At 34.3% G+C, this 16,796-nt stretch overlaps 1 protein-coding gene across 1 annotated transcript; it reads right to left on the reverse strand.

Annotated features, from left to right (window-relative positions):
* Positions 1-3,294: 3,294 nt before the first annotated feature.
* Positions 3,295-13,566, reverse strand: LOC128552172 (uncharacterized). The gene is made up of 4 exons (XM_053533194.1): positions 13,426-13,566; positions 6,002-6,545; positions 4,298-4,408; positions 3,295-3,869 (listed from the first exon to the last, which is right to left on the reverse strand). The coding sequence occupies exons 2-4, from the start codon at positions 6,141-6,143 to the stop codon at positions 3,652-3,654; spliced, it is 471 nt and encodes a 156-aa protein (XP_053389169.1). The 5' UTR covers positions 6,144-6,545; positions 13,426-13,566; the 3' UTR covers positions 3,295-3,651.
* Between the last annotated feature and the right edge of the window lie 3,230 nt (positions 13,567-16,796).

The following is a 16,796-nucleotide window of genomic DNA, read 5'->3' on the forward strand; positions in this document are numbered from 1 at the left end:
CAGCGTCTTTCAACTATATTTCTTCAGTCTAATGGTTGCGTTGCAATAGTCCTCCTCTCCCCCTCACCTCCCACTTGACTAGAATTTCAATTGAAATAGCAGCTCATGTAAATTAAACAGTATTTAAATGTTAAACCTTGTCGTAATCATAGTGGCAACTTTAGCACAAACCTTCTTCTGCTAATCTGCCAACAACGTGCTGATGTCTTTCTAACTTGCAAAATTTGACGCAAACTAAAGTAATTAAAAATATCAAGAGCACATGCAAGTTATCGCACAAACGTCTTGATGTATTTATCATTTACGTTTTTGATATTGTCTTGGATGCTGATGACTTACGACGTATTAATGCTTAGTAAGTGTCTGTGGTACATTCTAAATCGACCTTCTTTCCCACCTACGAATCGTGTCATGCGATACAGTAGAGTTGGAATATACATGCGAAACTTCATTAAAAAAATTGAAAATGTCCCTTACTGTCAAGCCTACATTTGACCAAATTATATGTAGAACTGTATTTCTGTCTTGCTCGTAACATAGGTTGACAACCATTTTTACATAGGGGTCATTGAATGTTTGTATTCAAATGGATGGCGTCCTAAGGTGTCCAATGGACCTGACGGTACAAGACATCAGGCGTAGGTTCAAGCCCCACTGGGACCAAAACTTTTTTTTCTTATTTTCCTTTTATTCTAGTGATATTTTACTTCTTTCAAGACTTATTATTGATTTATTGTACAAAAGTGGAAAACTTTCATTTGAAAAGCGATTTCTTGCTGTTCAAAGTGAATTTACCTCTGAAACAGAAGGGGTGGAGTTAGACATCTTTAAAAATACTGAGTTACATGCGGTAAAAGTTCTCTTTGTTTGCCTTCATTCTTTAGACCACATACTGTGGAAGAAATGTAGGTAGGTTTTACTTCTGCCCCAAGGTTATTTTTGAGTGAAGTGAGCAAAATTCAAAACAGACCCGCAGGGTTCGACCTTAATTTTTCAATGTTGGAGTTAGAATTCTGTCTCATTAAATCCGTTTACTTGAGGTACCCTAGAAAAAATGATATTGACAGTTTTATTTTGTGTTTTATAATTGTTTACCAATACTTTGATGTTTCTTTTATCAACATTAATGGTATAATGAATTCTCTGCAAAAGTTTTGGATAGTGGCCATCACTTTGAAATTTGTCTCTAGTTGAGCATGAGGAAATACTATAAATTATACAAAATTTATGAAAAACGGCACGGTAAAGGTTGTTTAAAAATTGCAACACATTGCGAAAAACAGACAACTTTAAGAATATACCAAGCAAATGCCATTTTTTAAACATTACTATTAGAGGTCTAATACCTTAAATATATCAAATATCAAAGAAATCAATGGCGTATAAAAATGAACATCCGCTGGGTTCCTGTATATGACCTCCAGTCTGGAACTGCCTTTGTATACCAAACAAAGTCCATATTGCATTTGTGAATTTAGAGTATTATAAGTAAGTTTCACGGTTTGTTATGTATTCTCTAATTCAATCCGAGCTGGTAATTAAAAAAGTAGACCGAAATATATTGTTTTGCATCATGATTTACAGTTGGTACGGTACTTATTCTTTAATTTTGACAAACTCAGTTTAATTACACATTTGGACACATTTACAACCTTATATGCCGCTGTGCTTAATATATAATGGCAATAATGTTTTGAAAATGCGCTTTACTCATATTAAATGTTAATCTATACAAAATAATAGGCTACTAGTATCATTCCGACACTTAAAACAAAACCCATGTTATTTGATCATCATGGTTTACTTTATAGGAATGGAATAAAAAGGACTTGCATTTTCATACTTAGTGCCCGTTTGGTAATTATCATAACGTATAAAGCGGCCATGAAATAATATCTGAATCTTTATTTTACCAATGTGTCTCGCGTTATTGTAGGGATAATACACGTTTTTTTGTGTATTAACGTCTGCAGAAGCCCGCGGGATTGTTTGTGACCGAGACCGAAGGTCGAGGTCACAAACATATCCCAAGGGCTTCTGCAGACGTTAATACACAAAACAAACGTATATTGTCGCTATTCTTGCATAAAAATATATTTCACGACGATTTATGTATTGTTTTCTTACGTGATGACTTGACGATTCCGGTACATTTTTTATTTACCATTCCAGTTGTTCTTGGAAACGGTAAACATGTTTTAAATATCCGTATCCAGGGCCCGGAAATAAACAACACTATCAAAAAGACATCCTGAAGGTTTTAAAGCGATTTTTTGATCCCTCATTATTACAAACATAAGATTACCAATAATTGTTCATATCATTTCACAATTTGGTGGACTCGATCACAATTTCATGAATAATAACTTTACATTCGAGTTACATTGAGTACGGACACGCAGTTGGAGTACGGATGAGTACGAACGCAGTGTCAAGTTTCCAAGCTGTTTATATAAATTCTTCGAGAAATTAGATATAAACATACTGACTGATACTTACAAAAATCATAAACATGATACCTAAAGACAAAGAATCGCACAGGTAAACACGCGGTTCTTTAACATTCACGGTTGTCTACAAAATCTGAATTGACGCAGAGTTCTAAAAGGGGAGTAAACAAGGGAAGAAACGAGTACGAACAATGTTGGGGGCCAGCGCATTTGGCGTTAGATACTGATACAGTAAAACATTCTATGGTTTAGACTGCATCTTTAATGCTTCAAGAAAAGGTTTTTATGAAAGAAAAAAGACGCAGATATCAGTTGTCAATCTGCGCAGAATTACATATACGTCCCTGGGAAAGCATTTCAAAAATAAAAATCGGGTATTGACAGCACGTGAATTGCCTTGTTTGCACACGATTTTTCTCCCGTTAATACATGGGCGGATCCAGCGAAAAAAGTAGTTTTTATGCAAGAATATAAATAAATACATCATATGTTAAGTATGGTCAAAGTCATAGATCATGGTAATGTATGTCTATTCTTTCTTCTTCTCCGCCGTTTCAAGCCGTCACCTTAAAATAAATAAACTTTGATCAATTGCAGCCATGAAATTAAAATCATCTCGGTTTAAGGTAAAAGACAGTATACAATCTTGTAGTATCTTTTACACAAACATAATTTTCGACTAATAGTTGTTTTTGTTTACACCTGACTCTCAAGTAAAAATTGTATTTATTTTATCACATTTACCATTTTGTGTTGCTAAGCTTGTTTCACTCTTTCCATTCTGTTTTCCGTTTGCTACATGCATTAAAGGATTGTGTTCCTCATTCCTGTAGGGAGGTTGTTCGTATTCGGGATGGATTATATGTCTGTCCTAAAATATAAGTTTAAGCTAAACCGATTCATCTAATAAATAAAATGATTAATGTTTATGACAGAGCAGAAGGTTATTATTTTATTTATATATTTTCCCAAAACGATCTAATTTAACTACCAAACATAATCATGATGAATCAGGGGTGGTTTAAGAAAAAATGTTTTACAACTTTAAAAAATCTGGCATGCACGTAGTCTACATGGGTGCGCCATCATAAGAATCACCACCCAAATATTTATATTTAGTGAATTACCTTATTAACTATATAAGTGACTAAAAGTATAGTATATAGTGTACAAGGGAAGATATATAAATTGCATTTCATAATCACACAGCATGGATGCTTGAAAGGAGAGCGTGCTGGATCTTTCTAAAACATAAATAACACCTACCTGTATTATTACTCCTTTCAGTGTACCATTTCCTGCCTTTTTCGCTCTCTTTCAATAGACCAAAAGTGATGACGGTAGTATTGTCACATACATATGCATGCAAATCAGTTAGTCCAGTTGATTTCTGAATATCCTGGGCAACTTGATTGAAATCTGAAAATAATGTACTATTTTGATGAATTAGATGATGATCACATAGTTATTGGTTATACATTTCTAACAAACACCAACAATGACTTGTGAGGAAGAAATTGAGAGATCATTCCTTCACAAATGGAACTAATATAACTGAGCATCAAACTCCTTAAGTGAGTCCTTCCATAACATGAAATTTCCGCTATTGATATACGAATATCATTAGACAGCTTCCTAGGCCGAGAGGTTATGCATTTTACATGTTTTCGGGTCGTGAGTTCAAACCCTATTAGAGTCAAAATAATTCTTTGTTCTATTTTAAAACATATTGCAACACAAAGATATCTAGCCTTGACCCTAATTCTAAATTGTAGTTACCAGTTAATAAAATGAATCAAAGAAATACAATCATAAACGAAATTTCAACGTAAAATAAACTTATGTACAAGGACACTCTATCTGACAATATTCAGATGGTATCGGTGAGCATATGAACGAACATCTGAAACACCCTGTGCCATTCCAGTACATGTCGATATCACAATACAGTCTCGAATCTGTAACAATAAAATGTGATACAGTTTAAAGAAAAACTTAATAAAACAGTGTCAATGTTTACAGTTTTAATAAATTAAAAACTTTAAAGAAGCGTAGAGATGACGATTTACAATGTATTTACATAAGAATGGTTTGGTTTAGATATGTATAGTAACTCGATAATTTAGTTTTACTGACAAACAATATCTGCCGATATCATAATAATGAAAAAAGTCATTCATACCTTTCCTCTTAATAATATAAAATACTTACAAAGAGTGGAAAAACGATTTTATCATAAAGGTTTTACGGGGGGATTTTTTTATTAAGGTAGTCTTTTCGGAAATCACTTTTGTACAAATAAAGGGGTTATGCTTCAAAAGCATCAGTAAGTTGATTTCTAACATCACTGGCCGTGTTTAAAGCATAAAAATACAGTTTTGCAACTTTTTGTTAAAAAGTTGAAAAAAGAAATTCTCCAAGGCCATAAAAACATTTAGGGTTAGGCCAAAAATTTAGGGTATGTCGGGATACCGGAAACAAACAATTTTGACGCCTAGTCCTAAGTATTCTGTATTTCAAACTGAATTTTTTATTTTAGTCGTTTTATGGTATGTAGTTTAAATTTCATAGTTAGAAATACCTTCTTTGCGAAATATGTTTCCGATAAAAATAGACGAAGTGACCAGTGACTAATGATCAATAACACATAAAACATGAAACATTTACTCTACACTAGGGACGAGTTGATCGAAGGTTCAGATGACATTGCGCATTGTGTTGAAAATAGATGTACGCATCAATAACCAGAGGACACAAGTCGTTGGAGAAAGGATATCTGAGTGATTTCCCAAACAAAACCCCAGATGTACAACTCCATATGCTGGACAACAAACAACTGATGTTTGATATCTCTGAATCATCTAGTTTCTGAGATGTGCAAAACATCTATTCGGAAGGATGCACATTCGAAGGACAAAGGTAAATCAAAGGTCCCCCTCGCGCGAAAAAAGAAATGAAAATCCTTCTGAAGTATAGAATGCAACCAAGCATAATAATGACTTCGTTTTGCCTGAGTCTGTTCATGAGAGGTAACTACCTTTCACGCCTCCTCACGCCTCCTTGCGCACCGTTTAGAGTGGAAATTTGTTTTACATATAATTTATTGAAGTTCTTTATCCTAAATGCCCAGAAAATATCACAGACAAATACGCGGCACTTGAGTTTACATGTATGACGATGATTTATTTTTCATGGCAAACATTGGTACCAATTATTCACCGATATTCTGGTTATAACAATGTATCGTATTTTCTCCGGACAGCTATTTGAATATATACCCTTTGATCAGGTGCCCAGACAGGTCAGCGATTGATTTTAAGTAAAGAAAATGCCATATTATAAATATATAGCTAAATTGAATCACTACTGTCATTTACGACTAAATCGGACTTTTTTATTGCATGCAACTAAAAACATTTAAAATCGTGACAATCAAACCATATTTTTAAACTCCAAGCAGAACTTAGTACTGGTAACCGATAAAGTTCATTCTATCCAGACTTAATAATTTCTGAGGCAGCAAGGGTTAGCTTAGACACATAAGATATTACCTTTGCATGATAAATTCAAGAAGTCATCTACACTTCCATCAATGTTGCCGTTTAGTTTCAGCACATGGTGTTTATCTGTGGCGAGATTTGCCCAGAACTTCGACAAGGGCTTTGCGCCATGGTACACAACGAACACCTTCATTCTCTCCAATTCCTTTGCTGCCTTTTCTTCGTCATCTATCTTTGAGTTGTCATGAACAACAAAAAAATAACTCCTCTGCTAATATTTCATTTTGCTTTACACATTTTGATATAGCTTCTTTTAACGATTTGAATGAAATGATATTATGCTTGGATATTTTATGAGTTATACTTGTTATGCTATCAACCCATTCTTTTTCTCTCTCTTTCGATTTTACAATGTGTCTTGTATTCCTAAACAGACTGTCTACAGTGTCCAAACAAATATTTGTGCCATCAAGTGTATTATTTATAAGGCGTAGTATGAGATGCCTTTGTGTACCAAAACTGCTTTCGTCCTTGCTGTGGTCCCAAATTATATGTGCCTTAAACGCAGAACATTTCTGTTGATTTGTTTGAGACTCTGAAAAAGACGTTTTGCATTTCACAATTATAGTAAATATTTTCCTTTTCTTACTCATAAAGCAGAAAATGTGTTACGGATTTACCTCCCTTGTTAATATATTTCATTATGCATTAAAAGGCGTTTCAGAATCTGAATATAATATCAATTTATATGGGAATCCTCTGAATATGTCAATTTAGAAAACAAATAGTTTCATAGTTCGGTTTGAGGTAAATAGCGTCACGGTCAGTACATAATACATGCTTTGTTATTTGAAGACAAACGCACAATAAGACAGCAAGTAAGTCAGTAAAATGAGCCAGTCGTAATACTGTTCTCGATCCAAATGATTCAATTTCTTGTATTGCCTGATTTACGTATAATTAATATGCGAGAGTACTGAAATGAGGTGCATATTACAATACCCGGGTAACATTGTATAATAATTGTGAAGTAAGTTCACATGTCCACTGGTACAAATTCACATGAACTTTTCCTCTGACTGGATGTACTTTCTATTTTCTATTGTTCTAATAATTAGCTTATTAATCAGTATCTACTTTTCCACGCTGTTACTTAAAATGGTGTTTAATTTGATCACTGACATTTTTGAATACTTCATAGCAAGACAAACAAGAAAATATCGGTAAAACAGACGAATGCTCCCCGACATGTAATCATTTCATATCAAACGCACAAAAGCGAATTCATCGACTGAGCACATGCCTCATTTTAGTAGTAAAACTTCTGAAGAAGTTTCCTAGAAAGTCATTGTTGAAAAACATGTACGAACAAGATATGCGCATCTCTTCTTGGGTTTGAACCTTCCAATGAAGCTTTGCTGAATATCAGCCAGGGGTTGCTGAGGAATACTTGGACAAGTATAGCACTATAGTTTACTAATGTAGAATAATCAAAGAGCAAAAATCTGTAAACAAGAAACTATCGGTAAAACAGATTGATGATTCCCGAAATTTTACAAGCACAAAAGCGGAATTCATTGACTGGGCACATATCTCATTATAGTAGCGAAGCTTCCATAGGATTTCCCTAGAACTCCAGCAAATAGTTGTTTGAAGTTTCAATGAATTCCAGCAGTGGTGCGAAGAAATGCTCCGGACAAGGATAGCGCTATAGTTTGGTAATGTCGAATAATCAATGGGCAATACCGGTATCTCAATGAAAGAAGGGGTCCAAGTCGCTCGCCTGAGGCAGACCTTGACCTATTTAGATCTTGCTTGTGACAAAGAATTAAATATAAAAAAAAGAATAAAACAAAAAAATAATATAAAAATATAAAAAATAGAAATATTTTAAAAACAAAATTTAAAAAAAAAAACTTTTAAGAAAGGATAGATTAAAAATAAATAAATAAAAAAATAAAAATTAAATAAAAGATAAAATTAACAATTAAAAAATAATAAAGAAAACAATGAGCATTATTACAAATTTAGCTTCTTTTGTTTCTATTTTTTAGTTCTAGCGGCCCTTAAAAGGTGCCAAGTGCCCCCACATGAAAAACTTTGGGAGAGGACCATACAATTATGCTACAGACAAAGTTTAATGCAGATGCAGATGCAGATGAAGACTTTAAAAGGTATTTTTAATTTTTAGCTCTAGCGGTCCCTAAAAGGGGCCAAGTACCACCATTTGAAGAAACTTGGGAGGGGACCTTATGATGATGCTACAGACCAAGTTTGATGAAGATCCATCAAGTGGTTCATGACAAGAAGTTGTTTAAAACTATTTCTATTCTTAGCTCTAGCGGCCCCTAAAAGGTGCCAAGTGCCTCCATTTGATAAAAAATTGGTAGAGGACCATATAATGATGCTACAGAGCAGGTTTGATGAAGTTCCATCAAGCGGTTCATGATAAGAAGTCGTTCAAAGGTGTTTCTATTCTTAGCTCTAGCGGCTCCTAAATGTTGCCAAGTGCCCCCATTTGAACAAATGTGATAGAGGACCATATAATGGTGCTACAGACCAAGTTTGATGAAGAGTAATCAATCAGTTCATGAGAAGAAGTCGTTTAAAGGTATTTCTATGTTTTGCTCTAGCTGCCCCTAAATGGTGCCAAGTGCCCCCATTTGAGCAAACTTGGAAGAAGATCATATAATGATGCTACAGACCAATTTTGATGAAGATCCATCAAGTGGTTCATGATAAGATGTTGTTTAAAAGGTATTTCTATTTTCAGCTCAAGCGGCCCCTAAAAGCTGCCAAGTGCCCCCATTTGATAAAAATTGGGAGTGGGCTATAACAAAAAGATAATGAGCGCATTTTCTCTTAGAAGTGAAGCTTCCTATGTAGTTTCGTGGAATTCCAGAAAGCACTTGCTAACGAATACTTTGGTCAATAAATGGTACTGAAGTATACTAATGTTGAATGATCAAAGGGCTCAGTGAAAAAATCATCCGACTACAATATGCGCATATCCTCTTGAGAGTGCAGCTTCTTGTAAAGTTTCAGTGAATTTCTCTAGTGATCACTGAAGAATCATCCGGACTAGAAATGGTACTATGGTATACTAATGTTGAATAATAAAAGGGCAATAACTCAATGAGAAACCATCCGACCGAAACATAATGACATTATATGTGCATCTCTTATTAGGAGAGAAGATTCCTGAATTCCAGCGGGTAGTTACTGATGAATTCTTCAGACAAGAAGTGGTATTCTAGTATACTAATATGTGCATCTCCCCTTAAGAGTGAAGCTTCCTATTAAGTTTTGATGAATTGCAGTTAATTATTACTTAGGAATACTACGGATCAGGAATGGTACTATTGTTCATTAATGTTGACTACTAAAAGGGAAATTACTCGGTGAAAAATAATTTGACAGGAACAAACTAGAAGTTAATATGCGCATCTCCTCTTGTGAGAGAAGCTTCCTTTGACGTTTCACTGAATTCCAGCGAGTGGTTGCAGGGGAATACTTCGGACAAGAAATGGTGCTACAGTATACTAATAGAGCAACAGCTCAGTGATAAATCATGAAGCTAACATGAAGCTAACATGCACGTCTCCTCTTAAGAGTGAAGCTTCCTATGAAGTTTCGCTAAATTCCAGCGAACACTATGGACAAGAATTTCTGGACGGACGAACGGACGGGGCGGATACTAAATACTTTTTCCCCAAGGGAAGCATAAAAACGTTAAAATTCCACGAAAACGTTGCATTTCACTACCATGATCTCTTTAAAAATGGTCATGTTCTGTTATACACATCTGACTGCATCCAGTCAAACTATTCAGAAGCACAAATACAACAAGCATACTCGTAGATGTTAAAGTTTCGACATGAAATATCACATATTCAGGTGGCGTGATGCTATGTTATTTGGAAAATATACCAACACACACTACTCGCACTGCTTACAGAACGCTATGATATTTTAACCACTGACTTCATGCCAATCACTACATTTTACTACATAATCAATACATTATACATGTATAAAATTATTATTCTAACACGATCCGCATCAGTTATATAAACATATAGCGAAATCGCCTATGTAGGGATAACTCATGTTTTTTTCGTAACGGGCTCGGGTACCAACCAATCCCTCGGGATTCTGCAGATGTTATAACACGAAATGAACATGCGTTAACGCTATTCTAGCATAAAACGCGTAAAAAACTGATACATGAGTACAATGTCACTCAATGTTATTAAATTTCCACGAAATGCGCGGGAATGTCCGAGTTGTTTCTTTTTTTCACGTTGACGTCATTTCGTTTTGAATTATCCGTTTTGGGGCCGAATGACGTTTACGCTTTGCCACGGAATGCGCATATATAAAAAGGTGTTATAACAGCACGCGAGCGCGAGAATCTCTCTGTTAACACACGTTTTCTCTCCTGTTAAAACACCCCCGAAAAGTGACAAGAACAACAGTTTTATGCTAGAATACATGAATATATGATGAAATATAGCTGTTTCATTCCACCAGGTACGTTTGTAGCATAACTATGAGATTCTACTCTGCTTCCGTTAGGCCTAAAAAAATCTTTGTTTCCGGTAACATGCTGAAAAAAATTAGGGTAGGTAGGTCGGAAAATTTTTTTTTTTTGGAATACTTTTTATTAAGGGAGACTTTTCGGAAATTATTTTTGTGTCAAAAAATGAATGCAAATAAGGGGATAATGTCTTTAAAGCATCAGTAAGTTGATTTCTAATATCACTGGACAGGTTTAAAGCATAAAAAGTGCAGTTTTGCAACTTTTTGTTAAAAAGTTGAAAAAAATATTCTCCAAGGCCATAAAAACATTTAGGGTAGGTCGGGATACCGGAAACAAACATTTTTTTACGCCTTATATGCCGACTAAATGCTCGACTGTTTCAGTGCTAAGTAATACATGTAGTAATAAAAAGTACACCAAATTTCCTGAGACAAACAATTTCTAACAGTCGAATTTACTTGTTTATAAATATTTTTACCGTAAGAAAATGTTTCAGCCAGTCTAGACAGTACCGGTAAATTTCAACTTTAACATCAGTGCATCTATATCTAGTAGTGTGCGTAGTTTACAATTTCTTTGTTGTAGGCACCACAGATGTCAACTAGATTCTATTTTGACAGTAACTAAATTATAATTTATGTTCCAATCTTCCAGACTCAAGTGTTTACGTGTTTATATGCCGCAATGTTTCAGTGCCATCATGTACGTGACATGTACTAAATTTAGAAACTGCATAGATAAACTTTGAATAAAGTATTTACTTCTGATGTCTATATCCTACCTTGTTGAAAATAACATTTTCACAGCAGTAACTATTTAATACTTTAATTAAAATTTACTAAATATCGAAAAATTCCGTTTTATGCAACGCTTTCCATTCGAGGGGAGGATTTTATAATAGCATGTTGCCAGCCGAATGACATATCGAGCTAAAAGTAGTGCTGTAAAATGAGAAGAATGTGCGTGGTTAGAAACGAAATAATAAATATGTTCCAATATTTTTATAAGTTAATAAAATATGGGCAGTCGTTCGGATGCGAATATTAAATCACTCGTGCTACGCATTCGTGATATCCGAACTCTTGCCCAAATGTTATTAACTGATAAAATATAGATACATGTTTATTATTTCTTAAATCTGTTGTGTAAAATTCCGTTGTTATGTAAGATACAGCATCAAATGTCGCAAACGTACTACCATACGTGCTCTGTAAAGCCAAATATTAAATTGTTAACTATTGACTCAGGTGGGTAGGAAGGTGGAAGCACGAAAGCCCGGCTTCAAAATCATTTTACATGCTGATTTAAAACTACTTTATATATCGCCCCAAAATACAGAAGAACGCATGTAGGTAAGTATAGCCTGCATACTAACAGAGCATCCCAGATAATGACCTTTTAGGCTTTGGAGTTATTTTCATCGTCAAAAGGAGGCAGCAATTCAGAGGCACGTGGCTGGGAAGTTATCATACGCATGCGCGGATTACCAAGTTCAAAGCATATCTCATATACCAAATACTAACACACTAAAAATATTTTAGGAATATGTACGTTTAAAGGTATTACCAGAAATTTTATGATAAAGAAATATGTAAGTTCGGTTGCATTTCGATAAAGTTTCACCAATATTTGTAAGCATACATCTACTAAAAAGGAGGAAATTTGCACAGATGTGTCCTTTTTCATTTTAATTCAGTTCATATATTAACTTGAAGTAAAGTCATAAAATTAAAGGTAAGTGTTTCAGTGACATCAATAAATCTCGTTTACAGCGCACGTGAGTTCTCTCTGTTTGACATTACTTATTTCCTTATTATAATACCGGTACTACTTTTTTCGGTAAATATCCTTCCACAGAGTTACAAACAGGATTTTTTTCACAGGAATACTAAATTTACAGGCACAGATATAATCCCGCACGATAACTCAAACGATAACATGTTTGATAATTATGATTTTTCTTCATTAAAACGTCTCAATACAGGAAATATGTTTGTATAAAATTACAGTATGCACTTAACTTTTTTTTTAGTTCAACGATGCATGAGAACTATAACAATCAAACGATAATAAAAACATGCGCTGGTTTGAATTGTAGTCTTCTGTAAAAAAAAAATCTATAATGCATTTTGTTGGCATTCGGGTTAAGCGAGACAGTTTCATTTGATCAATTGGTTTTATCTTTTGTTAAGCCTTGTCGCGTATTAAAAGAAAACTATATTTTCTTTATAACATTATCAATCTTTATTGTAAATAGGTTTTAGTCAGTACAATAGAAAAATATCAAAGAAGAATATCATGTTATAAAAGTAAGTTAAATTAGAAGCTTATTCAATGAAACGTTTTGCATATAAAAAGTGACTGTTTTGCAATAGAACAATTAAAATTCTAACGTTGTAAGTTGAGCATAAATTTAACATAAGTTATACAAAAATACTTAATATAGATAAAATTAGGGATATACTTTTGACATTCCTGTAAAGAATTTTCAGCCGAATGGAAAGCATTTTCATGATCATGGTGATATCGGTATTATATAATCATAAAGGTTATAATGCAGTAATTCGGTCAAAAATGTGCTTCCGTGGTCGAAAGAAGTCCCTAATAAATAGATCCTAATTTTTCCATTTTTCGCGCATTTGCGCGTAAATCGGGGGCCAACGTATGTTTCGCAGTGACCGTCCTTATAATATTAAGTGGGATATTATATGTTATATAAAGAAACTCCATTTTTTTAATTTTACTTAATTTCAGAAATGCCGAGTTAACAGTGGACGAAGAAAAAGCTCACACAGTATGAAAAAAATCTTAACGATAGAAAAAAATATGATCCTACATCCTTAAACATTTCAAAAAATCGAACTAAATTTACCACTAGTTAGTGCATGTATGATACATTGATTGAAACACAATGATTATTTAAAAAAATTACCTGTCAGAGTACCGTGTAAAATCTCTAGAAATAGTAAAACTAGAACATAAGACACCATAGCTTCTCTACACTGTAAAACGATCGTTGTACTTATTGATCTTTAATTTTCATAAACGAGCTATTGCATGTACATAACCTTATAAGGGACTTATATAGATAACATGGTTATTGGGACGTAAACATGTAGCGTGACAATAAGTTCATGTTTTGATTTTATTGGACTTAACAGTACAAATGCATAAAACTTGTCAACATTTTCTCTCTTGTACTTGCGAAATCAAAAGTGAAAGTATATTCAATAAAGGAAATATACATGTACATGTAGCCCTAATTACATTTATATCCAAAACAATTAATGAATATGAATTAAACTGCCCCTTGATTTCGCCTCTCCTGTCACATCTACGATTTACGAGAAACTGAACTTTTGAATAACCTGTAGAATGAAATCAGCTAAACAAAAATCTAACTTTTCTATTGGCCCGGAAATAATTGGTAGCTAAACCTTTAATTTTTAAAGGTTTAACAGATTTAACATGTAATTAAGAAGGGATCCTATTAGGATAGTGTACAGCGCTTCGTATATAATATTTTTGAAAAGTATTTCAAAACATCTTTTAAGTTTGACAGGTCAAGGAATTCTTTTCTTTTGGAAACGTAATGCAAAAGAATTGAAACACCTCTAAATGATATATCACCAAAATAGGTTCCTGATTACATCCAATGTTGTTTTACATGTTTTTTTGTTAAAACGACATTCTCGTATGAGCACTTCATTTATAGAATACTTTCAGAAGCAGTAATTTTGATCAAGATACAACAATTACCATTAGGCTTATATGAGACTAAAAATAAAACATGAAACTAATAACTCGGCCGTTCGGTGGAAACTTTCGGGCCTCATAACTGACTACTAGAACTCTCGCAATTTGTACTCCGCATGAGACTTACCGGTATTTTCTTGTTTCAAGTATCCAAAGACAGAGAACAGAGAAAAATAAGAGCCATGAAAACTAATATGTATTCAAAGACGTCATGACAATTATCCTGTCAGCATTACAGAAACCCCAACAGTGACCTTGATTTTTTACAATTTTTGGCATTGATTCGGGCAAATACAGATGAACCTAAATTTCATTTAGAAGAGAAAACATGAAAGTTCCTAATTAAAGTAAATGGAGAGAGAAGGATCAAAGCTATTCGTGTATATGATAAGTGCCTTTCGATCATTCATTAATGAAATGGATAGAAATGAATTGACAGAAATGTTTTAGAACTTATTTTGTAGTTAAATAGTAAATAAGTGCAACAAAAATGTTTCCCATTACAAGAGCTTGTCTATGAGCATATGATAAGCGCAAATTAAAAAGAAAGAAAAACTGAAAAAATGATTGCAATTACAAAAGAAAGCTAATCACTTTATAAGGCATTATATGGATTAGATTAAGATTGTCTGTAGAAACAGAACTTCGACTACTGTGCCATACCGGACCATACACCTACAAAACAAGCAATTCCAGCGATACAACAGGACAATGACACAAATGCTGTTACCAAAGTAAATGAAGCACATTTCGATATACATCCAACTGAGGATATGCCTGTATTAATGTATGGTCTGTGGATCCGCAAATGAATAGTTATTTTTATTATTAATTGGCTTCATTGCAATGTTTGCATGTTACATGCTGAATCGATGGCACTGTCATCTGTACTCGGAGACTGCTAGTAGTGTTGACTTTGAATTGTTTTTCACGATAATCCGCTAAATTCTGCTGCGCAATATGGTCCTAAACATCTTAGTGCAGCTGTTATGGATGACCACTGGGCAGCGCCTAAAGTGCCTATAGGAAGCTACTCGACTGATGAGAAAGACTCCTTCATGCAGTAATACAATCTGTTGACGGCTGGGAAATTTAAAGCCTTTCCATAATTATAGAGTTTACATATTTTTTCAGTTATCAAATTTTTATTTTGTAATGCAGTAGGTCCCATTCAAAAATAACAAATTACAGGAATAGTGCTTCAGGTTGTAACTGAAATAACCATGAAACGACTATTCGTCGGAAAAAAATATCAGAACATACTTATTTTATCCTAATAGTAGTCACATAATCAAACATATAAGAAGTGCCAAATCTATAAGATGTGTCATACCACAAGTTAAGTATAGGATAAAAGACGAAAACGAACCAATATGTAAAATATTGGACTGGCGCTGAGAACTGTCCAGTATTTTACATATTGGATCGTTTGAGGCTTGTATCGATGGTCTAGTGGTAACACGCTTGACTGGCAATCCAGACGTCCGGGGTTCGAATCCCGGTCCAGGAACTGGAAATTTCTGAGATGCTTGAGTGTCTCCCATCTCACTAAGAGGCCTGTACTGGTTCTTCCCAGGAAAGACGGCTTCGCGTGTATCGTTGCTATAGATTTGGCACGGTAAAGATTCTATTCGCAAAGAGCTAGGCTAAGTTAGCCGGACAGGCCTGTATCTCTTTCTGTTATGTCTGTCTGTTCAGGGGGCTTTATCTCACTCTGTCCTTCTGGTCAGATCGCTCTGTGCCTGTACTAGTAGAGGATGAATTTCGCGCCCTGTGTGGCTGCATTTGCTATTTGTAAAGCGCCTTTGAACGTGTTTATCATGAAAAGGGCGCTACATAAATCTGGTATAATAATAACAATAATAATAATTAAGAAATAATTTATAGCAAAACAGTACTTTATCACTATTTGCGCCCTCGTGAAATTATTTCGGACGACGTATAACCGCCCGAGTGTATAAATAGTGATAAAGCACTGTTTTGCTATAAATTATTTCGATTCTAATATCTTCATTATTGTAAAATTTATATCAAATATGATGCAACTGTTTCTTCGCGCAAGCATGGCGCCAATTATAGGTATTTGTTAAAACACGCCAGGACCGGAAACGGTAATACGTCTTGAGGCAGAATTCAGTTCGAGCGAAAATTATTGCGAATTATTCAGCGAATAACTAATTCAGTATGTGTATAAATTAATCAAAATATTTGTGCAATGTGACATTTCGTTACAAACATGTTATTAAGCAAAATATTTCATGAAATTTGAAAGCGCTATTTCTTGACGCGTACATGGCGCTAAATATCACGTTGACGTGACGTCAACATAACATCGTTGTGATGATTAAAGCATTGTTAGCCATATTAGAATCCGGTTTTAATTACTTTAGCGCATTCGTATGATTATGAATACTGCAATCTGACTAAAGTACATCCCCAATTAATGCTTACGCTTTGGATCTGAAGACGTGCTATTGATAGTCTCGTTCTAAAGACCCTTCCACTAGCCAATCAGAGCCTTGCTTTCAACATTTTGAAAGTGAAAGT

Source organism: Mercenaria mercenaria, unplaced genomic scaffold, assembly GCF_021730395.1.
Source record: "Mercenaria mercenaria strain notata unplaced genomic scaffold, MADL_Memer_1 contig_2104, whole genome shotgun sequence".
NCBI lineage: Eukaryota > Metazoa > Mollusca > Bivalvia > Venerida > Veneridae > Mercenaria > Mercenaria mercenaria.

Bases quoted from the DNA above. Each gene is read 5' to 3' on its own strand.
- LOC128552172 (XM_053533194.1), bottom strand. From the start codon at position 6,143: ATGAAGGTGTTCGTTGTGTACCATGGCGCAAAGCCCTTGTCGAAGTTC. The intron at 4,409-6,001 runs GTAATATCTTAT...TTATTGTTACAG, and splicing joins CTTGAATTTATCATGCAAAG to ATTCGAGACTGTATTGTGAT. The intron at 3,870-4,297 runs GTACATAAGTTT...CATTATTTTCAG, and splicing joins TTGTCAGATAGAGTGTCCTT to ATTTCAATCAAGTTGCCCAG.